Source organism: Panthera pardus, unplaced genomic scaffold (genome assembly GCF_024362965.1).
Source record: "Panthera pardus isolate Hobbes unplaced genomic scaffold, ASM2436296v1 HiC_scaffold_16, whole genome shotgun sequence".
Lineage (NCBI taxonomy): Eukaryota > Metazoa > Chordata > Mammalia > Carnivora > Felidae > Panthera > Panthera pardus.
This window is the reverse complement of record NW_026526721.1, coordinates 75,125,095-75,152,609: the sequence shown is the minus strand read 5'-3', so window position 1 is coordinate 75,152,609 and position 27,515 is coordinate 75,125,095. Positions and strand designations below refer to the sequence as shown.

Sequence of the window (27,515 nt, the reverse complement as noted above, 5' to 3'; positions counted from 1 at the left end):
ATCCTCCTCATTTGTTATCATTTTTTTTTTTTAATTTTTTTTTTCAACGTTTTTTATTTATTTTTGGGACAGAGAGAGACACAGCATGAGCGGGGAAGGGGCAGAGAGAGAGGGAGACACAGAATCGGAAACAGGCTCCAGGCTCCGAGCCATCAGCCCAGAGCCTGACGCGGGGCTCGAACTCACGGACTCACGGACCGCAAGATCGTGACCTGGCTGAAGTCGGACGCTTAACCGACTGCGCCACCCAGGCGCCCCTATCATTTTTATTACTTAGACACGACTAACATTTTCTGTTCCAACCTCTTTATGTGATTTTCGGTAGCTGTCTTTTCTTTTTTTTTTCTTTAATTTTTTTTCATGTTTATTTATTTATTTTGACAGACAGAGAGGGAGAGCAAGCAGGAGTGGAGGAGAGGGAAGGAGAGAGGGAGAGAGAGAATCCCAAGCAGGCTCCTCATTGTCAGTGTGGAGCCCAACTCTGGGCTAGAACTCATAAACCATGAGATCGTCACCTGATCCTAAATCAAGAGTCAGGCACTTAACTGACTGAGCCACCCGGGTACTCTGGGTGGCTGTCTTTTCTTAAAGTCTTCTCCCCAACAAAATATCACATATGGGATGGATATTATATAGACAGCTCAGCTAGCTCTATGTGCCTAGAAACAGAATCTGACACTTATTCTAACCAGGTAATTTGAATATAGAACCCTACTTTTGGTACTTTCTTAAATTTTGCCCTTGGTTCTTAATTATTTGAGGAGTATTATCTGATTCTAGGGCATTGTGAAGGTGATCTGGGTCATCTTTTGAATTCCCCAAATTAAAATAAAACATTCAATCACCAGTAGCCATAAAAAAAATACCTTCTGGAAATTTTTATTTTTTTATTTTTTATAATAACTTATACAAGCTCATAGTTTTTCTCTCCTGAATCTTTCATACTTCATTTCAATCCCCTTTTTGACCTTAGGTTTAAAAAAATCTTAAACACTACAGTGCACTGGATTTAATTTGTAATCCTTGAAGAACACGATGGGACTAAATTGGGGTCAAAAGAAATAAAGACCAATACCTTTGACAAAGATATGTTTAATAGCACATTACAAGTAATTAAAACATGGGATGCAGTTAGGAATATCCTAAATAGCACACTAGGAAAATAGTTTTTATAAGTCCTGTGTAAGTAAAAAGCAGGGAGCAGATGAATATGTCATGTCCTCATTCATGAGTGTTTCTCCTGCGGGGAGGGGAGCTATTTAATGACTTCGTAAGCTAAAATAAGGCCCTTAGATGTCCTTTAATAGAGTTTCCTTGTTTTTTCAAAGAACGAAACAGGCCCAGGGGCACCTGGCTGGCCCAGTTGATGGAGCATACGACTCTTGATCTCAGGGTTGTGAGTTTGAGCCCGACATTGGGTGTACAGACTACTTAAAAATAAAGAGCTTTAAAAAAGAAAAGAAGAGAAGAGAAGAGAGAAAAGAAAAGAAAAGAAAAGAAAAGAAAAGAAAAGAAAAGAAAAGAAAAGAAAAGAAAAGAAATAAATGGGTCCATTTCCAGTGCTGGCAGAGTGCGGAAAAAAAAAAAAAGACTAGGACAAACAAACCTCAGTTGAAACTCATGATCTACATACTTCTAACTGGATTCATGAATGTGAGGAGCCCCAAGATGGCATCAGCATCCTTGTGAGACAACTGGACATAGCAGTGAGCAACCCTCTTCCTCTGGGGCTTGCTGTAAAGGTAAGATTCAGTGAGTAGGTATGTCATTTCCTCACTTCTTTAACAGCCATTGAGGAACTGCAGCAACACGGGCAGGATGCTAGGCACTGAGAAATACTAAGGAACGGTGCACAGCTCCTATCTTAAGGAACTCACATGTTGGTCAGAAAGAAGAGGGGCGCCTGGGTGGCGCAGTCGGTTAAGCGTCCGACTTCAGCCAGGTCACGATCTCGCGGTCCGTGAGTTCGAGCCCCGCGTCAGGCTCTGGGCTGATGGCTCGGAGCCTGGAGCCTGTTTCCGATTCTGTGTCTCCCTCTCTCTCTGCCCCTCCCCCGTTCATGCTCTGTCTCTCTCTGTCCCAAAAATAAATAAAAAAACGTTGAAAAAAAAATTAAAAAAAAAATAAAAAATAAAAAAATAAAAAATAAAAAAAAAAAAAAAAAGAAAGAAGAAGCACACACAGACCACATTTACGTGGCTCAGATTTTGGACACCATTGAACACTTGAAAGATTCAGCAGTAAGCAACAAGAAAGGATCATCGTAATAATTTAACATAGTGTACATAGTTTCTAGGGGTTATGAATATGTTCCTGAAGGCATTAATGAATAAAATAACCATTTTTGTTTGTTTGTTTGAGGGCCGTAAGATATGAAAGGATGGTACTGGAATCGTTGGTGGCTCTGAACCCTGGCTGCCCTGCAGAATCACCTAGGAAGTTCAAAACCAGCAAACAAAACTCATGACTGATGTCTGGGCCCCAGAGTAGACACATTAAGTCAGATTTTCCGGGTACAGCATTAGCACACTTTAAAAACTCACAGGTGATTTCATTTTGCAGCTACTTTGAGAACTGCTGGCCTATATAATCTCTAAACTCTAACATTTTGTGATTGGATCACAGATCCTATTTGTCTCATGTCATTCTCCTCTAGGAAACCAAGTTTGGTCTTAGGCCTTAGGGCTCTCTCTACTCTAAATGACCCCTGAAAAGTCATTTAAAAAGATTGTAAACACTTAAACTCCAATTAAGAGACATTAACAACAGTATGATTAGAAGCAGGGAGCCAGGGGATATATAAATACCAAAAACTAATGAAATGACTAACTTTGGGCAGGTAAAATAAGGAAGACTTTACAAAGTTTATCTTTTCAAACTCACTTGATTTTACAAAGACCAATGAACTTGGTCTAAACTCACATATGAAATCCACCAAGGTGCCACACATAATGAAAACCATATTCAGGACATATTTAGGACTGAACCAGGTTAAATGTCTTTGAGCGCCAATTAGATACTAAACATTTTGTTTCAATTTTAAAAGGTTAGAAAAATTATGAAGGTTTTCTACTTTCTTTAATATTTTTCTCTGCCTGAAATGTATTTGCTTATAGGATTACCCTTGCAAGCAAGGCCCTAGATCATCAGTGTTGGAGAGTAAGTATTCTAAAATGTTTCTGTGAGAATTCAAGAATAAAGTAGATAGCCTTATACAGATGGGTAATCAGGATCTTCATCATAGTATAAAACTATTAAATAATAAATAATACCATTACTCAAATTTTCACCTTAGCATCCCATAGTGCTTTGTAGTTTGGGAATAGTAGTACTCAATGCACATCAACCCTGCTCCTCCCCAGCTCCCCTCCATCTGAACTAAGTGCCCACTCACTACTGAATTGTTCAGCCAGGTATCATCCAGGCACCTTACCTGCTCTTGATTCAGACCTCCCTATTATCAGGCTCTGTTCATTCCACCTCCCCCTCCTTTTTTCATAACCATGGCGACTGCCAGAATGCCTCAGGTCAACATGAGCTATAGCCTAGGCCAATGGTTCTCAAATTTGTTCATCTCAGGACTCTTTTAAAACCTCTAAAAACTATTGAATCCCAAAAAAGCTTCTGTTTATGTGACTTATGTCATTCAAAATTTACCATGTTTAGAACTTACAACAAAAATTTTCAAATATTGATTAAAAATAACAATAAGCCTATTAAATATTAATAACATGATATGTTTTAATAAAACATATCTACAATTTCCAAAACAAAAATTTCTAAAAAAAAAGTAGTTTTCATGCTTGCAAATCTTTCTAATGCCTGGCTTAATACAAATCAGCTGGATTCTTAAACTTGCTTCTGCATTGAATCTCTTGAAATATGTTGTTGTGGTTGAAGTACATAAAGATAACCTGGCCTCACAAAGATACATGGTTGAAAAGGGAGGAAAATTTTAACAGCCCTTCCAGATGATTGTGGATATACTATATAATCTCTGGAAAACTCCACTGGACACTTGTAACAGAATGAATGAAAAAAGTAAATAATTAGTATTAAGGACATGTTATTATGAAAACAGTTTTGACTACATAGGCCCAATGAATGGTTTTCAAGGAGCTCCTAGGGCCTCTGTACCACACTTTGAGAACTGCTGACCCAGACTTATGCCCTAGCCTTCTTATGATGCCTTAGCTTCTACTCTGGCTATCCTACAATCCGTTCTCTTCTCCAAAGCCAGAGCGTCCATTTAACTATGCAAGTCATATTATATCATCCCCTATTTCTGACTTTTTATGGATCCTAGATTAAAATACAAAATCCCTCACAACTCAGCCCTTGCCACACTTTCCAACATTACCTGTACCTTTGCTCACGTTATTCGATCTACACTTCAACTCCCTCCAACCTCAATTTGCACAAAAGTTGTTCTCTTCTGCCTTGAATATTCTTCCACTCCCCTTTGCCTGCCCCATCCTTCAGAACTCAGTTTAAATGACTCTTCCTCAGGGAAATGTTTCCTGCCTAAATGTTAGAGATCATATCTTCATTTATAAATCAGCAAACCGAGGCTTTCAAGATAATAAGAAAGGTACCTACTGTTCTTACAAATAATATATCCAGAATATCCAGTATTTGAATGCAGATCCCACACCAAAATCCATGTACTTAATTACTCTGCTTTACCATCAGTTAAACAGAAAAGAAAAGAGAAGAAAATAAAAGAAAAGAGTAAAAGAAAAAAAAAACAAACAGGAAGACTAAATCCTGACCTTGATATTAATCTCTTCACATTTGTAAACATCTGAAATAATTGTTTATGCTTATAGTCAAGAAAGCCCATCCCTCTGGACCCACGTCTCCCCATGAGGCCTGGGTGCCCCAAGTGGCATACTTGACATCTCTGAGGCTCCTGGCATGCAGAGAGGGACACCTTAGCCAGGAGCCTAGGACCAGCACCCATCAACCCAGCCACCAGTCTTTCTAATTCATGCCTCATCCTCACTAGAGATCCCCCCTAGGGGCTCTAGGTCACACACAGAGCAAAACAAACCTGTCATCACACTCCACATGTCCTTGAACTCTTCATCTGATTCACCCAACAAGAATTTCCCAGCTTCAAATCAAATTGAGTTATTCACATTCAGTCTTCTTAGCTCAACTTAGTAGAAGATAAGGGCAGATGCCTGCAGTGTAGGGGGTGGGGGTCATGTGACAGCTTAGCCACTTCCTCACTCCATGAACCTGAACAAGTCTCCCTGCCACTCTGAAGCATAGCTTTCTGATCACAAAGATAGGGCTGCCCATATCAGTGGATTGCTCTAAAGAATAAAAGGGGGAAAAGCTGTGAAGAAATTCTGTAAATTCTTAAGTCATATAGTCAAGTTAATTGTTATTAAAAGTTATTATTATATATGATTAATTTATAGGCATTTTGTATCTAAGGCTCTCCTTTTTACAGATGCATAGAAGGTGGCCTTGAAATGAGAGTCCTTTCTATACGGTGCATCTTTCTTTAAACAAGTAAAGTTTTCTAGTTTGCTGTGTAGACCATTAGAATGCAAAATGTAGTAAATGAACTGGGCCCCCTCTAATGAGGCTGTCTTTGAGAGTCCTCATAAAATCTAAAATAATTCTAGGATGGAAAGTCAATAGCAAACACATTTTGATGAAGCATGCAAGGAAGAGACAAGAAAAAGTAATCACTATTAACAAATTCCCCAAACCAAATCCACACTGTAGTATCCACACACAAAGATGCTCTCACCAGGAACAGAAGCAATGTGGTGCTATACTAGGAAGACCTGTACTTTTTTCTACATATAGAAACTGCCTCATTTCCTGCAAATTGTTTTTCTAATTCTATTCAAAAATATCAACTTCATTAAAACTTTAAAGATTTAATCCTGAGTTATGGTTTGATGAGATCTCTGTGGGATGAAAGAAATTAAGAGATCACAGTACCTGCTATTTTAAAATGTTCTTACAATGGAAACTTAATTTATCGATGAGAATGCATTGCTTTAGAGAAAATAGGATTAAAAAAAAAACCATTCAAAATATCAGTTTAAACCCTCCGGCGGGTTTCTGAAGTGAAAAGCTTCTTTGCTTTTTTTATTTTTTTAGTAGACATCAAGCCAAATATCATTTAATTAGGCTGATTCTGTAGTTGAGATAGGAGTAAGACTTTTAAAAAAGAAAATACAATAAAAGTACTTGCTATAAATGTAAAATATCACCTGTCATATGAAACTATTTTTGATCTATATATTGACCAAAAGTATTTCAATTTATAAAAATCTAATTTATGTTCCATAGATCCCATGATTAAGCATTATTTCCCCTTTCTCATCAATTTTCTTGCTGAAGTTTCTATTTTCTGTAATGTCTTCTTCATCTATGTAAAAGAATGTATTTGATAGTAAAATGTTGAATGAGTGTGCTATTAAATTCTATACATCTACCAAAACAAGTTGGAAGGATACTAAAATATTTTGAATACACACAATTTTTAGAAAAGCAGAAATAAGGACTCAAAAATAAGACAAACAAAAGGCAACAAAATTTAGCAAAAATTATAATCACTTACTTGATTCATTTTATCCACTCAGTATAAATATACTATATCATTTTCAAAAGGGAGGGGCCTATAAAACCAAATACTTAAGACATGAAAAATATCTAATATTTTCAGACGAGGAATTTTTCCTGATTGCTGATTTTTCTTAATGCTCTGGTTTAAAGGAAGGAATTAAATGACATAGAAAAATAATAAAAACAAAAAAAAAATCTCTTAAAATACGTGATCAAGACTTTTCTCATCACTCTATTCCTTCCCGAGGGCTCTCATTTGAAAACTGAAAGAGTGACAGGAATGACCTCCAAGGTTCATGGCCTCTCCCACAGTCAGAGGGTCGACAAACATTTTTCCCTTCTTGATTGTAAATGCTATCCACTACCTGCAGTGACTTTAGAGTCAAAACATAAATGTTTTGGGAGTCCACCAATTGTACAGGTGTTTCTACTCAAAAGTAGAACAAATGTTGGAAATTAATAAGCTATGCAATTCACATGGATGTAGTCATAGCCTAGATGCACCAAATCATCATCTAAGCAAAAATTTTAGCAGGCCTCGCTCAGACAGGTATTTCACCCATAAATAATGACTTAAATAATAACATAAGAATGCTCCTTTCCTAATTAACAGGTACACAAACAGAAATGTTCTAAAGGCTTTTTATGGTTCAATGACCTCAGCCAACTTGCCAGGTCAAGGTCTGCAACATCTCATTTCCAAAGAGCTACAATACCAGTGCCTAAAGGGCTAAGTACTCCTGTGCTGTCTGCACATCTTCACTAATGGATTTATTGTATAATGCATGGTACCTCCTGTATTCTGCACTCTTCATGTTCTAATTACAAAATAATAATAATAATAATAATAATAATAATAATAACAACAACAATAACAAAAACAGCAGCAGCAGCAATCCCTAATGGTAAGCATAAATGCAAAATCTATACAATTACTTCCCTCTTTAATAGAGAACACCCCGTTTTTTATACTGCTTTTTTCAGTGTTGTGTTGTGAGGAGCACGGACAAGAAAAATCAACTGGATCTAGTTCTAGTCCCAATTTTGCCACAATCTAGCTATGTAACCTTCCATAGACCACCAACTTGCTCTGATTCTAGGATTTCTCATCTAAATAAGGATTGTGCTGTACAGTCCCAGGGCAAGCCATCACACTGTGCTCCCAGGATAGCATTATTAAGCATCTGATGTGCACTATGGCACTGGAATTTCACGATGAGAGGTCCTGTTCTTTGACTTCTCGTTTTAACTGGCAATATCATGATTTTAAAATCTGAAACCTTTGCCATTTAATTTCAGTTTTCCACTGTGTTTATAAACTTTCAACCATATACATGTCAGAATTTGGTGAACTAAGACAAGAAAGTGAGAGACACTCAATAAGTCAGCCCTGAGATCAGAAATACAACCGTGGCCTGTCTCATCCAACATGTGACATAGTTTCACTGCCTCAGCCTCATTCCTTTGGAAAGTCTGGTCAATGGAACATGTGTCTCAATTACAGAAGTTCAGAGTAGGAATTCTTTATCAGGACAAGTTATTCCGTTTCACCTCTTGATTACCATTTGTGCCTCAGTTTATAGTTTCATAAGGATATGACTTAGAAGGGCAAGTGATTTGAAGAATAAAACTCAAATATTAAGTGAAGGTAACATCAAATGCTTATAAAACATATTCCCTCAAATAGCTTTTCTTCTTGGTGTTTAGCAACTCCCTCCTAATCCAGTAAAAGAATCTCCCTGGAATTGAGATGTGGAAGGTGCTATCTCTCTATAAATAGGCTCATCCCATGCTATGTGAATCATGGTTGCTGACAGCAAATCAACAGACTAATTATTTGGTTTTGTTAGTAACGATAATAGCACACTATCATCTTTCCAAATCTTTTTCCACACCCCACACTCCATTCTTCTAAGCTAAGCTGCAGACCAAACTGAAGTCCATGGTGTACAGATACATGCATGTGGGCCTTGCACTGGGCATGTCTTAACTGGGCCTGTCATCTCTCTGCCAGATTATTACTGTGAGACTTTAGCTAAAGGAAGTCACCAGCCAGGATCCTCTCTGCCAAGACATACACTAAGTAAATGAGAAAGAGAAGCGGATTAAATAAACACTAAAGAAAACAATAAACTCAGCAATTCCCTCATATTCTATTTTCTAATGAGATGCCAAGGAAAGGGCCACAGGAAGCAATTTCCCCCACGTAAAAATTCAGCCATGCAAATTGTTCATCTCCAAATCAACTTCCACAAGGATCAGGTGAGTTTAGCTTATCCATTCACAAATATCATCCACCTATCATTTTTACTGCCTCATTTAGAACTGAGGAGGCTGAGTAGGATCTATTCACAAGCATCATTCATTTATCCCAACTAGAGTACGAGAATGTACTTCAAAGACTGAACTGTAAGAGTCAAATTGAATTCAGAGACTTGAATTTCCTTGTAGACCATATTAGCCCTCAGAGAAGACAACCCCCAAATGATCATTGCACAATACAAATGATTTTGTTTTCCCCTAATATGAATTATATACTCTATAAATATAGAACTCTGTTTTCATATAAATCTTCAGTTTATGACATTCACAGTCTATATTAATGGTATGTAAAACAACAGAGATTTTAGTAGTGCTCGCCTTAGGATCACAATCGTTTTGTTTACTCCTGAAATTTACTATTTTATCAATATCACAGAATAAGAAAAGGAGTCCACTGTGGAGTGAATCATGCCATGCAAATCCATAGGAGAAATGAAAACGAGATGGCTTCTTCACAAGACTGGATCCTGAATTTCCAAACTAATTCTGAGCCTCACTGTCCAGACTTTCCAAATGTCTTCCTCACCCCCGTGACCCTAGCCCATGGGTTTCATTTCTGGAACCCAGGAAAACATCACCGTCAGAGTTGCAAAGATGCTACCCTAAACCAGTCAACTGATCACAGAGCAAGCTTTCGTTCTAGACCACAATTTTTTTCAGTTGTCCACAATAAGGGGAGAGTATCTGCGGATTGCAAATGACAGAGCGGGCCACACCCTGAGGATCCACAAAGTCTGGTGGAAGCACAGATCTGGGCAATTCTGCATTTGTTGTCTCAAACTGGCCTGGTTTAAGCTGGGAGTAAGCACCTGGAAAATCAAGGTATCCAATTTCCCTTTGATAATAAAGATCCATCAAAGACCAACCATTTGAGTTTAGGGACAAAGGGAATCAACTTCAGAAAGGCCTTAATAAGAAAATCTCTGATAAGTCTAAAGTTTTCTTCACACTACCTTAGGCCAAACTGCAGATACTATGTTATTTCCTTAATGTCCCAAAAGAAATTGTGAGTGTACAAAGGGTGGGCACAATAGGGCAGGAAAGTTAATGAGTAGAACCCTGAGAAACTAGGAGAGTAGCCAGAGGAAGAGAATAAGAAAAAGGTCTGTGTGAAAGGAAGTGAAAGGGCATATGGGAAAGTGGGGAGGTGAGAACTGATTGGAATGTCTGAAAGATGCAATATCATGTGTTGCTGGAGGAAGAGTTAGAAAAAGAATAAATTTAAGTTCATCTGGTGTCTAAGTGTCTGTGTCCAGAACTATGCTAAATGTTATGGGAGATATAGGGAAGAAGGTTTATTTATATGTAGGTCCTCAGCAGGCAGTGTCAGCACTCGATTCATGGATGGATGAGAGAGAGAGAGAGAGGAATATGAATGAATGAGATGGTCGCTGCCCTCAAGAATTCGACAGGCTATATGGGACCAGGAGCATCCACACATATAGCTTTCCTCCTAGTCAAACCGTGGTTTCTTCAAGATATAAAGTGTTTTCCTGAATATGGGACAAGAAGCTATTAACTGATAGAGGGTGATTGAAAAAGAGACGTCTGGAAATTAGGGGAGCAGGGGGGCCAGAATGGCACAGGAAGATCCTGGTTCCCTTCCGTGGGTGCCCCCAGGTGCTCTGCAAAGAGGGGAGTAGGGTGTCAGCTCTGGGGAGCCCACTGCTTGGGCTTCTACTGACCTGGTCTCCGCCTCACGGGCCTCTTGCGGCCGCTGCAGAAGCGCACTTTGCTGAATACCCCGAGGACGTGCCTTTCGCACAGGGAGCGCCCGTCTTTGCTGGGGCTGGAGCGGCGCTTGGAGGCCGACACCCGGTCGCTGTTGGACTCCCTCGCCTGTCGCTTCTGCCGGATCAAGGAGCTGGCTATCGCCGCAGCCATAGCTGCTCAGCGTGGGCCCCAGGCCCCGGGCTCCACTGCGCCCTCGGGATCGCGCTCCACCGGGGCGAGGGCAGGACCTCGGCGGCCTGGAGGGACAGGGCAGGCGCGGGGAGGCAGTGCTAATATTTGAGGAGGCTGCAGTACCGAAAACCCGACGCCCACAAGGTTAGTCAGAGTCTGGGCAGTGGCGACAAAATGTGTGAGAATCCAGATGTAAACTTCCCCAACCGCTGGCAGCGGGGGCGGGGCGGTCCCAGGCCTTCCAGTTAACTAGACTCTTGCACCCCAAACTTGCACCCCAAGGCGATCCGCGTCCGAGGGGCCGTGGGGAGTTTGGTCACACTGCGTTCAGAGTACCAAATGGAAGGGGAAGAAGGATGTCCAAAACAACAAGCCGTGCCCCCGTTGGAGAGGCGCAAGCGTTGTAAGGTGTCCAAAGTATATCTACACATACATACATATAAAACCCGTTTACAAAGCAGAGTCTGGACCGAAGCGGGTAGCGTGCCCCCGGTAGAAAATACTAAAAAGTGAATAAAACGTTCCTTTAGAAAACAAGCCACCAACCGCCAGAGAGAAGGAGAGGAAGGCAGCAATTTAACTCCCTGCGGCCCGCAGTTCTGGAGATTAGGAGGTCCGTCCCGGCTGGGTGAGGTCTACGGAATGCATCGCGCCCGGCTGCGGTTCTCCAGGGGCCGGCCGCCGGAGTTCTGGAATTCCGAGAGGCGCGAAGTGGGAGCCGTGAGCCGGAGTCGGGGTAGGGGCGCGGGGCGGGGGCAGCTGTTTCCAGCTGCGGCGCGCGCGACTCCCCGCCAGCAGCGCTGCGAAGAGAGCGGGAGGCGAGGGAGGGGGAGGGAAGGAGGGACGGGGATAGAGGGAGGGACGGAGGGAGGGAGATCCTCGAGGGCCAGGCACCCCTCGGGGAGAAACCCGCGAGAGGCGAGCGCCGGGATGCGCGGGGTCCCAAGAGCGGGCGCTCTTTCTCTTTCTGCTCGCTTTCTGGCACAAGACGGGCACAGTTGGTGATTATTTAGGGAATCCTAAATCTGGAATGACTCAGTAGTTTAAATAAGCCCCCTCAAAAGGCAGCGATGCCGAAGGTGTCCTCTCCAGCTCGGCGCCCACACGCCTTAACTGGAGCTCCCCGCCATGGTCCGCCCGGGGCCGCCGCACCGAGCCGGTCTCTGCACAGGCTCAGAGGGAGCGAGGGAAGAGGGAAGGAGGGGGCGCCCTGGCGGGCTCGGGATCAGGTCATCGCCGCGGTGCCCGGGCCCCCCAGGCTCGCGCGGCCCGGCCGTCCGCAGCTCGTAGGCAGCAGATCAGATGGGGATTACCCGCCGGACGCGAGGCCGATCACTCGCTCCCGCGCAGCCCATCCCGGCCGAGGAAGGAAGTGACCGGCGCGCTGCGAACCCCCGCGCGTCGGCTCGGGCGGGGCGGGGGCTGGCTGCGGGCGACGTCGGCTCGAAGCGGCTGCGGCTCCCGGCCGGAGCTGCCCACCATGGTCTGGCGCCGGGAGCACAGGCGGGGCCCCTAGGCCGTCCGGGGCGACGGCGGGAGGCGGTCGAGCGCGCCCCCGGGGCCGGACGCAGACTCTGGGGCCGGGGCCAGGGAGCAGGTGCGGGCTGCCGCCAACTCGCCCAACTTGCTGCGCGGGTGGCCGCTCAGAGCCGCGGGCTAGCGGGGCTCCCCCAGCCGCCGCGCCGCCGCCTCCCCAGGCCCCAGAGGGGGCGCTCAGGGCGGAGTCCCATTCATGGGCTGAGGCTTGGGGCGCGCCGAGCCTCACTGACTCCCGGGCGCCGCCGCTGCCGCCGCCCAGCCGGTTCGCTCTGCTGGAGCGCTAGCTCCGCAGGAAAACTCCAGGCGGGGACACGGCCGCGGAGACGGAGGGTGGGACGAAGAACTGGCTGCTGCCGGAGTACCTCCTGCACTGCTCGCCCACCCGCCCGAGGGCTCGCGAACGCCCCGGTGGGGCCGGGCCGGGGGCCGGGCTCCCGGAGCGCGGGGAAGCGCGGCGCGCGCGGGTCCTCCTCCCCTCCCAGGCGCCCTCTGCTCCCAGACTCTTCTCCTTCCTCCCTCCCGTCACCCCTCTCCCCCTTCTCTGTCTTCTGTCTCTCCCCTTTTCTCCTCTCTACGCAATCCTACGTGATTGAGGTTTGGATGAGAAATTCTCAGAGGCAGAGTGAAGGAACTGCAGCTCCGGTCTGTTCTGTCCCATCCCTCCCCCAAGAGAAAACACAACCACCGGCCCGTTAAAGGACCCTGAATACACAAACAAGGGGTTAGGGGAGGAGGAAGTGAGAGAAAGCAGTACACCCTCTCTTCCATAAGCTGGAACACATAGAATTCTCTGTTTAGGAGGGAGGGCAGTGGACACCAGACAAAGTAACAATGGCCTTTTGGGCCCTCATGTTGGGCCCCACCTTCAGCTCATTTTGGAATAAAGTGCTTCTACATCCTTGAAACCCAGTTTTCTTGGTTCTATCCAGAAAGCTGCAAAGCAGGTTCCATCCTTTAAAAATGAGGTTGGATCAAGTGAGCAGCAAGTACAGAGAAGAGAATACAGGAGGGGTGAGAGGGCAACTGTGGACAAGGGCAGTCAAAAACCAGCTTTGGAGAGCAGTCAGGTCTCCAGGATGCTTGTGAGGGCAGATAGATGTTAGGGAAAACTCAGCAGAGATGATCTTGTCACCCAAGATGAAATAACAGCATGAAAGATTTTGGAAACGTGAGGGAGTAATCACCTTCTACTCTTGCTAAGGTCTGGAGGTGGCTATTAGTTTTACTTACAATCTCTCTTCAACTCATCTTCAAATATCCCTAATCCAATCCTTCCCCTTCAGTCTGCCCACTAAGCACCAAGGGGAGTGCCAGAAGATTTCCAACAGAAACAAGTGCATCTTCAAAACATCCTAACAGAGGACAAGGAACAGGCAGGCCCTGGAAGCTACTGAAAATGTTCCAGAGGACAGGTCCCAAGAACTCTCTAGATGTGGGTGCAAACCTAGCAGAAATTCACTTAGGCAATGAGAAGCATTGAGGCCTGTAAGACTATTTAGGACTGAGCACTGTATCAAACAACCCTGCTGTGTCTGGGGGTCTGGATATTCCATGCTGCTGCTGGGAAGAACACAGGCAGAGGAGTTTATGGTGAAGACAGCTAGGAAGAGGATCAAATAGACAAGGCCCCCTGAGAGGCGGGAATCCCAGTTGTCAATACAGAACACAATCCCCTGTGGCAGTTCAATACGAATAAGGACAGTGAACTTGGGATTCTAACAATACAAAACAAGACAGGAGAAACACACACACACACACACACACACACACACACACACACACCCCTATTCTCCAAAAGTGAACTCAATACATTTTTCAAAACTGGATAGGATTAGTGGAATTCTTAAAATCATTGGTAACACCATCAATTAAGGAAATGTTCACAATTCACAGATAAAATCATTTTCCTTCCTTGGCCACCAGAAGATTTGTCTCATTCTGGAAGAAGGCAGGCACGGATAGTACTGGCTGTTTGGGGGCTCCTTGCTTTCTGCAGCTCAGCACCCAAAAAGGAAAAGGTCAGCTTAGGTGAGGACTATAGGGAGATGGGAAAGAGAGGGGTGTGTAGTGAGGCCCTGAAGAAATCATAGCTAAACTTGGAGTTTCTTATCCTCAAAATGGGAATAATCATTCCCATCTACCTCACAGAACTGAATATGTGTGCGCAAGCATTTTGAAAACTGGAAAATGCCAAATGAGTGAAAGAGATGATGACTGTTTATTTTTTTTTTAAGAAAATGCATGATATCCTTTTGAGATGCTTTTTTTCAAATGCAGATCCCTGATGGTTTCTCAGAACATGAAGCAGAAATCTCTGAGTAGAGGCCAGGAATTGAGTTTCTAACAAATTTTTCATGTGCCAAAGTTTGAGAGTTTTATTCACACACACACACACACACACACACACACAGTATAGGTAATACTAGAAGGAAGAAATAACTCCAGACTCTCCAAATCTATGGGTGGCTCAGTTGGTTGAGTGTCGGACTTCAGCTCAGGTCATGATCTCATGGCTTGTGGGTTTAAGCCCCATGTGAGGCTCTGTGCTGACAGCTCAGAGCCTGGAGCCTGCTTCAGATTCTGTGTCCCCCCCCCACCCCTCCCCTGCTCTTGCTCTCTGTCTGTCTCTCAAAAATAAATAAATATTAAAAATTAAAAAAAAACTCTCCAAATCTAGTACTTTCTCTAGGATTGCAGTCCTGTGCTACCCTCCCCCACCCAAAAGCCAGGGATGAGGATGTGTGTTCTCTAATCATTGAGTAGTGTTGGGTTTTTTTTTTCTGTAAGTTTATGAGAAATTAAGATGCTTTGATGCAGAAGGTAAACAATGTAGTAGTACAGGATAGAAGAGGGTGATTGGCAAGAGATGAAAAAGCAGACAACACTTGTTTGAAGTTCTCCTCTTTGTCCTGACATGCCAGCATCAAGTCAGGCATTTAAGGAACAAAATAAAAACAACACATGTGAGCTCTCTGAGAGTGACACTATTCCTGTCTTAGATCTCTATTAAAAGAATATGGTGTTTTCGAGTCCATTAAACAACAAAGACTCTACTTTTCTTCTTGCAGTTCTGCAGCTGTTGTCAAAGTGCTTTTTAGCTGCTTAGCCCTATAAGTCATCCCGAACATTGTTTACTTTATTTACTCCATTTCCCCAATGAGAGGAAGACATAAGTATGGGGACCTTTGAGAAGATATCTAGGACCAAGGTATACAGCGGTTTAGCCCGGAAGCAATACTTAAGTTAGTTTTTTGATATCTAGAAATTCATAACTTTCCTAGCTGGGCCATGAAATGTCAGAAATCTTCCTCCATGGAAGGAAGTATTTGGGTGGCAGGAATGAGATTTAATCAGTCTACTGATGATTTAGGCAAAACAATCAGATTTTTTAGAGGGCAATATCTCAGAGATATCAATACCTTGATATTATGCTATCTTTCTTTGAACAACTGGAGAATTTCCCTTTATAATTCTGATGACATCATAGGTGGAAGAAGTTTTAATTACTTTGGAGAAAGTTGCCAATATAAATGGAAAGAATAATTATAGAGTTGTATTTATACTTCTGATCTCCACTCAAGCAAATAAAACATGGACAGTCTTAATCATCTCCATGTTTTAAAAGGAAAAAAAACACAGAACGTTAAGAAGGCTTTCTCTTATTCACAGGCCAAGCCTTCTAATTCCCATATCAAACTGTTAGGACTATCGTAGTCATTCACTTGAAAACTTGTCTGAGCACAGAGTATCATCAAGGCTCTGTTTCAGTTACCAAGGGGAACCCTGTACCCCTCTACATTCTCCCTGTCCTCAACAAGCTTACAATACATGTGATCATGATCATATTTGACTTTTAATCACCTATTAGCTGGATACTACTAGCCAAGTTATTCAATCTCTCTCAACCACATCTGCAAAACAGGTCAGTGACCATGACACTAGCAATATCTATCTAAGTGGGCTGCCACAAGGCTCAAGGATGTGATAATAATGTAAAGTATTAGAATGAGCATGCTGTCATTAAAATATCCATTTAAATCAAGTCCCTGCCCTAAAACCCATACTTCCCAAAACAGAAAAACATACCTTGTGATTCATACACATCATCATTCACTCCTGGACATAATGTATTTAACAAAGGCTGGATCTACTTGAAATGAATGATTAACCTTGACATTGTAATGGCAAACAAAATTTTCATTAGTGGAATATTGTCAATGTCCTTGTCTGTTAGGAACACAAAGAAATGTAATTCTGCTCATACATCATTCTGCTCTGAGATCAGGCCCCTGACTCAAAGCTTGGTGAATATGAGCTCACTGGGCTCTGACACAGCAAGCTTGACGGGCAGAAGAATTTCTCCATGAATTTTATTCCATGAGGTAGCTGTACTTCCATTTCCTTTTGCTTTTCTCTGTCAGATGTTGGTAAAGATAGGTTGCAATATAAACAATTATTTTCTAAGAACGTGCGAATTCCTGTACACATCAAATTTATTTGTGGTTCTTTATTCAATAGTTCAATCGAATTTCTACATGTTATATGTTTGTCTGGTTTTGGTCATTTCTCAAAATATGAAAGACAATCGATTTAACTGTTCTCTATGATATAGAGTAAGAGTGGTATCCTTATTGCCGAAGTAGAGAAACTGTCAGTGTTTTGAAGAATGTCTGTTTTGATAAGAAATATAAGATACAACTAATATGAACGAATGCTAAGCACCCTGCACAGTTCTAAGTGCACTGCAAATATTGACACATTGGATCCTTATAACAACTCTATGAGGTAGGTTCTGTCTTTATCCTCATTTTATAAACGAAGAATCTGGGGCATAAAGAGGTTCGGTTGCTTAATCAAGGTCACCCAGTTAAGATCTGGTAAAGTTCAAATGCAACCCATGAAATTTATTTCCAGAGCTTCCCTTTTATCCTCTGTGTTGTACTGGATGTCAATAAAAACATGATACCATGCATAATTATAATCATGTAATAAAATTAACAAAACAAGAATGTGAATATCCTTTGCATTTTGATACTCATTTACTGTTTAGAAATCATCTTCCCATGTATTATCTCAGTGAGACTCCCAATAACTTTCAGCAAAGAGTTAAGGTGATAATAATAACCCAGTTTTACAGACAAACTAAGACTCAAATAAGTGATGAAATTCCCCCAAGGTCACGCAACAGATGAGTGAAGATCTAGGAGTTTAATCTAGGCCTTCTGATCTCAGTGTCTCTCATGTCCTAACTAAGATCACAGAAAAAAAATGGGAATGTTAAATGTCCTTTCATCCATCAATCTCTAGTACTCACTAGCAGGGTTTCACATCTCATAAATGACCTTCAAGAGATCATTCAATATTGGAAGGGAAAGGACTCAAGTGTCCCAAATCTTCTCTTTCCACAGCTTGTATTTCTCTCTGGCCTGGGGAGCTAAGGCGGGAGGCGGGGGGGGGGGGGGGGGGGGGGGGGGGGGTGGCGGTGATGTTCCCTCCCTTGGCCATGAAAGGATACCCTTCAGTCTGAGAGTGTGACCTCCTCCTTTGCTCAGTAATTCAAGTTGAGCTTCATAAGAAACTACAGGAAAACTAAATAAAAATAGGAATTGGAGAAATTTATAAGAGGATAAATTTACTTTCCTTCCATTCTTATTCCTAAAAAGTATTCATTAGTTTGGCTTGAACCTCATGGTTGGCACTTGGTTATTTTCCTTCCTAGCTGGATTGAGGATGTTAGAAAGCCTGCTTCCATTGACTCATCATTGTTTTAGCCCCTTCTTAATTTCCACTGTCACTGATACAGTGACAGTGATCTCTTCCTTCTAGAAAGAAATGTAGCTAGAAGATCCCATTAGAATATAAAACCCATAAGGAGAGGGAGATTGTTTTGCTTACTTTCCTATCTCCACTGCTTAAAAGAGTATTTAGTATATGGCAGATGCTCAATAAATTCTGGGATAAATTCATCAATGAAGTAATTAATCATCCATCTATCCATCTTAAGTAAAAAATAAAACATTTATTCTTATCTCAAGAAACAAACTCAGCTAACTCAGGGGTAGCTTCCACATTTCCAAGTTGATCATTTTTCTTTATCAATACCCTTTACAGTTATCTGCCTAAATTCAGTCCATCTATTAAAATTTGATAGCCTAAGAGGGAACATGGTACCTAGATTCCTGTGCTGAGCACTCCCATCCCCCATAATTAGGTCTATAGTTTTCGTTCTGTTCTCCTTCTCTCATTGTGTCTCATTTGGTCTCATTTTGTCTCATTTTGTCTCTCTCTCTCTCTCCCTTTCTGTCTCTTTCACACACACACACACACACACACACACACACACACACACACTCACTCACTCACAGAAAAGAAGGAATATAACAAGAAAGAAAAAAGAGACCATAGACATCAGGTAAAATAAGTAGTCAACTTTTAAACTCTCAGAATATGATCAAAATGATCTTAAAATGCCTTGATAATCTTAATATCCATGCTGTCAGCCAGCCATCTTTACTGAGCGGCTGTCTTCATGGACCATCCTCGTTGCTCTCATTTCTAATTTTAGATTCAAAAATTTCAAGGAATGGATCTTGTTGAAGTAGCAGTCACATATAGCACTCAGCACATGACTGACACTCAAACTGCATTATGAAAATTGTAACAAATTCATATTTTTGTCCACTGTATGCACTTAGCCCTGGGTGCTCTGAAATAATGATTAGTGAAACATCCCACTGGTCCTGTGCTCATGGGTGTTTGATATTGAGTACGATTTTATTGGAAATAACTGAAATATACACAGTGGTTAGGGAAAACTGTCAGGGGATCAAATGAGAGTTTGGACAAGGTGACCAGTAAGGTCATTTCCTGTCCTAAGTTTTTAGAATTCTCTAAAAATAAAATGTAAAGTAGAAAGAGTATGTAATTTAGAGTAAATAATTTGTCTTTTCATGAAGTTACTTAGCCTGCCTAAACCTAAGTTTATTTGCCTATAATATGACTACTAAATAGGACCTAGATTAGTTAAAACGATATGTTGAAAAAATAGCACTAAGTTTTAAAACTAAGAAAAATATGAATGAGCAAATGAATAAATGAGTGACTAAATGGATGAGTCAATGAGTAGATGGAAGGATGGATGAAAATACAGCATCTTTCATCAAAATTTTCTAAATTCACATTTTAGGATAAGAAAAATTACTCAAAAAATTAAAAAATATTTAGCAAGCTTCCTTTCAGAATACTGGGAAGGCAAACAAGAAAATGTTCAAGAATTCCAGAGTAGTAAATGAAAGAATTTAGTAAAATTCTTAGTCATTCACTTAAAAATATTTTTCACATAAAACTATCCCCTGTGCCTAATTTTTCACACTGCTCCAGCATATGCAACATAAAATCAAGGGGCCACTGGTATACATGACTGTGTGTCCATGAAATGTAAGCCAGTATAGATAGATGATAGATAGATAGATAGATAGATAGATAGATAGATAGATAGATGTAAATATTCATTTCAGTATTAAGCTACATAGAAAAGGATAAGATTATTGTCTAAGGATTTTTTAAACAGTATTTAAAACAAGAAGGAGCAATATTTTTGTAATGTTTTGGACAAGATACTTGTATTCAAATTCTAGTGTTAGATAGCAGAGATCTCATGAGGTCATTAGCAGTCATTACCTATTCTAGATAATTTATAAATATTGCAATCAGCTAGAAACCATAAGAAAAGAGACTTCTTTAAAAGTAAGTTAGAATGTTGTCTCTGGTTAATTTAATATGCTAAGAATGCAATAAAGGAAAACAGATTCCTTTCTCATTTTGACAGTTCTTTCTCTCATCTCTAAAAAGAGACAAGGAAATAGCCATAACTGGCCTTTAAAAGACAAGTAACTGGATGCATTTATCATTTGCTGAGGACAAAAGTCAGGGACTGAATGTTGACTTCATGCTAAAATAACTGGACTTCATTATTCAAAAATATTCCAAGTATATTCTATATAGATTAGAAACAGAATTTGGGGTGCACCTGGGTAGCTCAGTTGGTTAAGCGCCCGACTCTTGATCTTCGTTCAGGTCATGATCTTGGCTCAGGTCACAATCTCACAGGCTCATGCTGTCTAGCCCTGCACCAGACTCTGGGCTCAGTGCAGAGCCTGCTTGGGATTCTCTCTCTCCCTCTCTCTCTGCCCCTCACTGCATTTGTGCATGCTTGCACACCTGCTCTTTCTCCTTTCCTCTCTCTGAAAATAAATAAACATTTTTTTTTAAAAAATAGGAAAAGAATTTGGGAGAGGGAATCATGATTTACATTTTCTGTTCTTGTAAAGAGCTAGTACTTTGACTAGAGGAGATACTCTGAATTGCGTGCTGATTTAATTTTAACTTGAAAATAATAAATGTTCAGGATAAATAAAAATAGTCTAAAATTTTACCTTAGAGAAAACCTGAGGGATACTTTTATTAATAGTGATATTGCCTTGAGTCTCTGATAGCATCATTTAAGTAGTAACTATAATAATAATAAAAAGAAACAAATGTCTGATAACTATAGTAGAAAACGCATGGTCTTATTCTGGAAATATATTTCCCTTATACCCTTTGTATATATAGGACAGACATTGAACTACTGTTTTCTGATGATGTTATCTTGATAAAATCCTAGGGGAAACTCACACCATTCTCCTGAGGGGAAGGGTTACTCTCCAAAGTTAGTAGAAAGTCATAGTTTCAGGTATCAGATTAAAAAACAACAAACAAACAAAGAAACAAACAAAACCCTGCGCCTAAGAAGTTGCATTTAAAGCTCCAGGAAGAAGGTATGCCTTTTTCTCCTGTCCCTGGATTTTGAGAAATCCATCCAGGCTTAAGGTTGTTCTGACTCTCAAAAGAAGACATGTCCTACCAAATAGAATCAGGCCATACAGGAATACAATCTCATAGGGGCTCCTAAATACTGGTCTGGAGCTGTGGGCTCCAGAGAGTGAATCATATCAAGTTATCTGGATGTTAGTTGCAAATTACTCTTCATGTTGTGATTTCCTCTATTATACACTGCCCTTTGGTAAAGTCTTTTCATTTAGTCAAGCAATCATTAGGTTTTTCTTACAGAGTCCTTATTAATTTCAGGCAAATCTTATGCCTTTTAGTTTGAACCCTCCAAAAATATCAAATGAAAACTATGTTCAAGGTATAGATTAAAAATATTTGAAGGAAAGGAAGAACAGTATAGGAAAGAGAAGGGAAACTAAAATTTATCAGGCATCTGTAATGCACCAGGCACAGTGCTGGGCACAATACAGGTTATATTACTTAATCCTCATGGTAATCTTGTAAGGTCAACATTATTATCCACATGTATGATGAGAACACTAAAGGTCAAAAAGGTTAAATAATTGTCTGAAGTATGGGTCCAGTCAAGAATTGAAATCGAGTTTAGCTGACTCCAAATCCAAGGCTCCCTTCATGACTGTTTTTAGATGATGAATCCACACTATGAATTAATAAGGAAACCATTTATATTCTTGAAGTGTTAAAAAAGTTAAGATAACCCATGAAATAAGGCCACTCAGAATCTAAGTCAGAAGCATCCAGACTATTTGTTTCCTGATGTTCATGGCCTCATTTGAGGCACTAGTTTAATAACGAGAGCCAGGGAAAGAAACGATGAGGAAAATGATGTCTATCTTCAAGCATCTAAAAGAGTTCTTGGAAAAAAAGAAAGAGGTATCCTGTGCATCCAGAGGCAAACTTGGATTCAGTTAAGCAGTTGTATATAAAAAAGTGCAGACCAGCCCTGAAACAGATGGCTTCACAAAATGGGGACGTGAGCTTCCCATCATCAGAGGCATTCAGGTCAAGAGCAATACCACAGAAGGAGGACTCAAGAGCTGAGATGCACTTTCTATAAAATGGTTACAGTTGGTATTACCGGGGTAGAGAATGAACCAAAACCACTACAGGCTGCATCCAAGGCAAAACTTGGCAAATCTTTCTTTTAAGAAAGTGAAAAGGTAAGGATGAATGAATGGTAACACTGATTGCTAGTGAAAAAAAAAAATGATGGTAGAATGGAGAAAGGAGCAATGTAAGATCCAAGGAGACAGGGAAAGAATATCAAGATAGCCATATGAAGAAAGCATAGGGCTAACATTTATTTTATATGATGTTAATAGGACATAGCCGATAAAGGGGGGTGCTTCTTAATGAACACTTGAGAGGTTAAATGATCATGTTCCAATGAGGTATACTGTTCTACAGTGAGGAAAAGAAAACATGAGCCTATTAAAATGCAGGTGAAGAAAGCTTCCCAGGAAAGGTTAGTGTCAAAGCCCCTAGAGTGTTAGTCAAAATGATAGTGGCTTCCGTAGAGGACGGTCACCGGTCCTTCTGGATTCCTGTGTAGGAAAGATCCAATGTGAGTCAAGAGACTTTAAAGGAACCAAAAGCTAATAGCTTAAAGGTGAACAGAGAGCCAAAGGGAAATGATTAGGAGGCAAAGAATAGTATTAGGAACTCTAGTAAGATTCCCTGCACAGAAGGTCTTTTGTGGGTAAACTTTTAGGCTCATAATGAAGAATATGGAAAGCAAATAGTTACACTGGCCTCCGTTGCCATTGTCTGCTACAAGATCTACCATTTCTACTATCAGTAATCATAGAAAAATCTGAAGATTCAATTTATGGTGGAAAGAAAGACATATTTAAATCTATGTACACATTCACAGCTTTTAATATAGTATCTTTGATTTCATTTTTTAGAAAGAAAAAGGAGAATCACAACTCTGGAAAACTCAAAACTAATTTGAGAAAACTTAGTATAAACTGAGAAAATTCTTACAAAATGATTTCTCAATTCAATGTTCCAAAACACAAGAAGGAAGATGGAGAGATTGTAGATGGTGGATCGACAGTTGTCATATATGTGACATTAGGGATTTTGAAAGGCAGCCATCTTGTTGCCTGATTTGGCAATTTTTAACTTACTGCACACACAGTATTATCTTCAAAATTTGGGAGTAAGCATGAGTCCTGCTAGGTGACGTTTTTGAGAAGAGAATTATGTGACCACAGAAAGGTCGTTTAACCTCTGTATATCAGTGTACTCATCTTAAGATGAGAAATTTTAAAAAGAATAGCAGATGATCATCATGTTTTGAATCTTCTAATGGAAGATTACTTTTGGAAGGGTCCTGGAACCAGGAGTGACATTTAATTTTAGGGATTCTAAGCAACAAGAAAAATAGTATATAATCTAAAGTACCAGGTATTTTCAATGTGGCCACTTACTTGAAAAGAAAAGTATACTAGTACCTGTAGCAAAGACTGTGATGATAATAAATGACCCCAATCCAATGATACTCTCTGAAGCTGCCAAATTCTCCCAATTTGGGTTCAAACTTGGTCCCTCTGTCTCTGAGTGGGTGGAAGTGGAGGAATAATGAGAAATGATGAAGTGTTCTGTTACTTGTGAGGATGGCACAAAACAAAATAAAGCTATTTTCATCACAGTTGGACTTCATAGGTTGTTTTTTTTTCTTCCTTGTATGCCATGTCTATATAGATCCAGAAATTTTAGATGGCTTTTAATAAGCACATTTGCAATCATTCAGAAAAAAAAAGAAAGAGAATTCTACAGTGATGAGAGTCAACAGAAGCAGTATGTTCTAATAGGCTTACTCCTAGTCTGACCTGAAATCTCATTCTCATGCTGTTTACTCAATATGGAACCTTGAACAAATTATTCCTCCTCTCTATGTACCTATTTTCCCATTCTTAGAATGAGATTAACAAGCTGATTATTGAGTTCCCTTCTCTCTCTAAAATTCTGTGGCTCTAATTATAGTGCTCACCACATCATATTAGTCATAAGAAGCAAACTAGGATATTCCCTTTATCTTCCTAAGTAACTTCAGGGTGGTTAACTAAAATAAAAAGAGTGATTGGCTATCCTTCATCCCGCAACCATGCTCAGTCTCCAGAAGAACTAAACCTGACCAGTTATCTTTTACCACAAAGCACCTCTCTATAACTCTGGATAAAGGCAATGATAATGAAAGCAAATACTTTTTGAGTGCTAAGTCTGAGCATTTTATATGGATCAATTACTTAATTTCATAACAACCCCACGATATGGGTATTACTATTATCAACAAGGAAACAGAGGAACAAAAAAAGTTAAGCAACTCAGCTAAGGTTATACCACCAGTAAAGAGAATGGCCAGGATTTGAACACAGAAAGTCTGGATCCAGCCTCTTACTAACAGATTGGTCCCCTCCCAGATATGTGGTGCTGGCGGTGGTGAGGGAGAAGGAAGGGGTGACTTACTGGTGATGGTGTTGGTTGTGGCTGTTCTTCTTTATTGTCCCATAGGAAAAGGAAAGAGGTACTTGGCAGGGCAGGCAAGCGTGATATGAAAAATGCTCTCAAGTAGGAAAGGTTGGAAGCAGGCCCATGCTTTCTTCTTCTAAATAGCTAAAGATATGTATGAACTGAGCGATCTGCTTGAGAAAAAGTCATATCCCGTCTTACGATTTAAGTGTTTTTCAAGCATTCAATCCTCACAATTATCCTGTGGGATAAGCATGATAGATATGATTATTATTCTAGATTACAGAAAACATTGAAAGATGAGTAAATTCAAGTAGTCAAGGTGATAGCTATTAGTGAAAAAAGCAGGGCTTACTTAAATCTGTTGCCTTCTAAAGGGATGTCCTCTCCACTCAACCACGTTGGTTCTATTCACCCTTTCTAGCTCTCACGTGGAGCTCTCATCCATGGAGCAAAGCTTTCTCTCTCTATCCTTCCGTTATTGCTCAGTCCAAAAATTCACCACAGAGGATGCTGGCAGGTCTGAGCTTGCTCAGAATGCCTTACCATGATTTGTGGTATGGCTGCCTTTGTGGGCAGAGCACTAACCATCAAATATCACACTGCTGTCCTGCAATCAGAAAGTAATCCTCAATACTGACATCCCCCCTCAGTTTATACTCCTAGCTGAGCCTTATAATAGCACAGCATCTCACTTCTACTGCCTTGAAAATTGTGAGCAAGACTGACTCTGCTTTCGGAGCAGAATCAGGCCTAAATGTGTGTCTTGCTAATTTTCTTCTTTGTTGGAGAGCCCCCTGTTGCATAATCTGTGTAATTAAAGTGTGTATGGCTTCGCTAACCAATTCTTCTAGAGCCAGTAAAATAGTGTAAGACTTAAAAGAATTCTACTGGCAGTATCCATAAAATACCGACCTCTGATTTTCTTTTCAGAGTATTCAGTCTTAGGGAGCCACTATATAAATATGTATCTAAAAAAGCAACTTAACGCAGTTATCAAGTCACTAAATTCTGGGGGTTTGCATTTTAATGCGTAACTGCTGTTAGCTTACTGAGAGAGCCCAGGCAAACAGCTTAACCTTTTGTCCCTTAAGACCATTTGGAACATGAAAATAGTAGACTTTCATTACAAAGATTTATATACAATCACTGAACATAAGAACTGGAATGGAAGGGACCCTAAGAATCATCCAGACCAATGACCTCATTTGAAAGATTATGAAATTGAAGACTGAGAAAGACGTAGCATAGCTTAGGTCACATAGCTACTGAAGGCTTAGCCTGAAATCCAGTTCAGGCTTCCCGATTCTAAGATCAATGGTCTCCCCAGTAGAAGATTTAATTTTTCACCTGAAGAACAGATTTTAGGTTTCTTTTAAAAAAGACAAGCAAATAAAAAGAGATATGTATATCATACTTCCACTCAATCCTCACAACTACTCAGTAAGTTAATTATTATTATTATCATATGCCTGATTTACATAGGCATATGTAGAGATTGGGCTGCTGAGGGTGTGGGCCACGGTTATATTCACAATTAATGAAGGCATTTGCGCTCCACTTGTGATCTTACTTTGAAATTCTTTATTTCCTTCTTTGGAACTTTCCAGACCCTCCCCCTATTTAAACTTACCTGTTGGGTAAGATCAAAAGATTTATAAAATCTTCAATAAGGAGTGCTAACAGTTTCCCCCATTAGCCCCCAATTAGCATATAATGTAGGAATTTTCTTCTCTGTGGTCTTACCACCCACTTCCTCTCATCCTCTTCATCCAAGTTCTATTTTTCAAACAAAACAGGATTCCTTAGCACCATAGGAATTCTCTTACTGGTTTACTGCATAGGATAAAAGACTTATGGTACTCTTCGTAATTCTACAAGTATCATCAAAATGCAGAATTCTTTGTGATGCTAATGAGAATTTTCTTCCCCAGGTAGTACTGCTTACAAAACACCTGGTGCAGCACATGCCAAGAACACATGTGAGCTGAAAGGCAGGACACTAACCTTGCCTCAGGATCTCCTCTGCCAGGTAATTTCATGGCAGGCACTGCCTTTAATATATGTATTGGATGCTGTAGCATCTGATAGTCACATAAGTAACGTCCTTAATTAGTTCACCCCTTGTCCTTCTTTGGAGTCAAAGATTAGATTAAATGCAAAATTTGCAAATCATTGTTGGAGCGTTCATTAGCCTGCAAGTCTTCTTTAAAAACAACGATAGCTTAGGGGAAATCGGTGAAGACATGAATTTGCCTATGTCTTAGACATACGTAATTTGACTCACATGTCAGGAGAGCCTGTAAATGGCTGTCTTTGTTCTCTATAACAGGTCACTTCCAGTGTATGTGCCTATGTGTGTGTGTGTGTGTGTGTGTGTGTGTGTGTGTGTGTATTTATATATTTGTGTGTCTATTTTGTGTATAAATTTATGTATATGTAATTTTTTTGAAATGTTTATTTACTTATTTTTGAAAGAGAGAGAGAACACAAGCAGGGGATGGGCAGAGAGAGAGGGAGACACAGAATCCGAAGCAGGCTCCAGGTTCTGAGTTGTCAGCACAGAGCCGATGTGGGGCTCGAACCCACGAACCATGAGATCATGACCTGACCCAAAGTTGGACGCTCACTGACTGAGCCAACCGGGAGACTCCTATATGTGTAACTTTAAAAAAAAATTTAATATTTATTTACTTTTGAGAGAGAGAGAGACAGAGCATGAGCGTGAGTGGGGGAGGTGCAGAGAGAGAGGGAGACACAAAATCCAAAGCAGGCTCCAGGCTCTGAGCTGTCAGCACAGAGTGCCTGACATGGGGCTCAAACCC

The 27,515-nt window shown here is 40.8% G+C and overlaps 1 protein-coding gene across 4 annotated transcripts in view; it reads right to left on the bottom strand.

The window, feature by feature from the left end:
- The window catches only part of FGF12 (fibroblast growth factor 12), a 560,417-nt gene that overhangs the window by 253,919 nt on the left and 278,983 nt on the right, over positions 1 to 27,515 (bottom strand). The window contains exon 1 of one of the 4 annotated variants that reach the window (XM_019463518.2): positions 10,602 to 12,855. The exons of the other annotated variants lie outside the window; for them this stretch is intronic. Coding sequence (XP_019319063.1) covers positions 10,602 to 10,800 — 199 coding nt within the window. The 5' untranslated portion in view covers positions 10,801 to 12,855. Of the gene's footprint in view, positions 1 to 10,601; positions 12,856 to 27,515 lie in introns of those variants that run through there. 4 annotated transcript variants of the gene reach the window in all.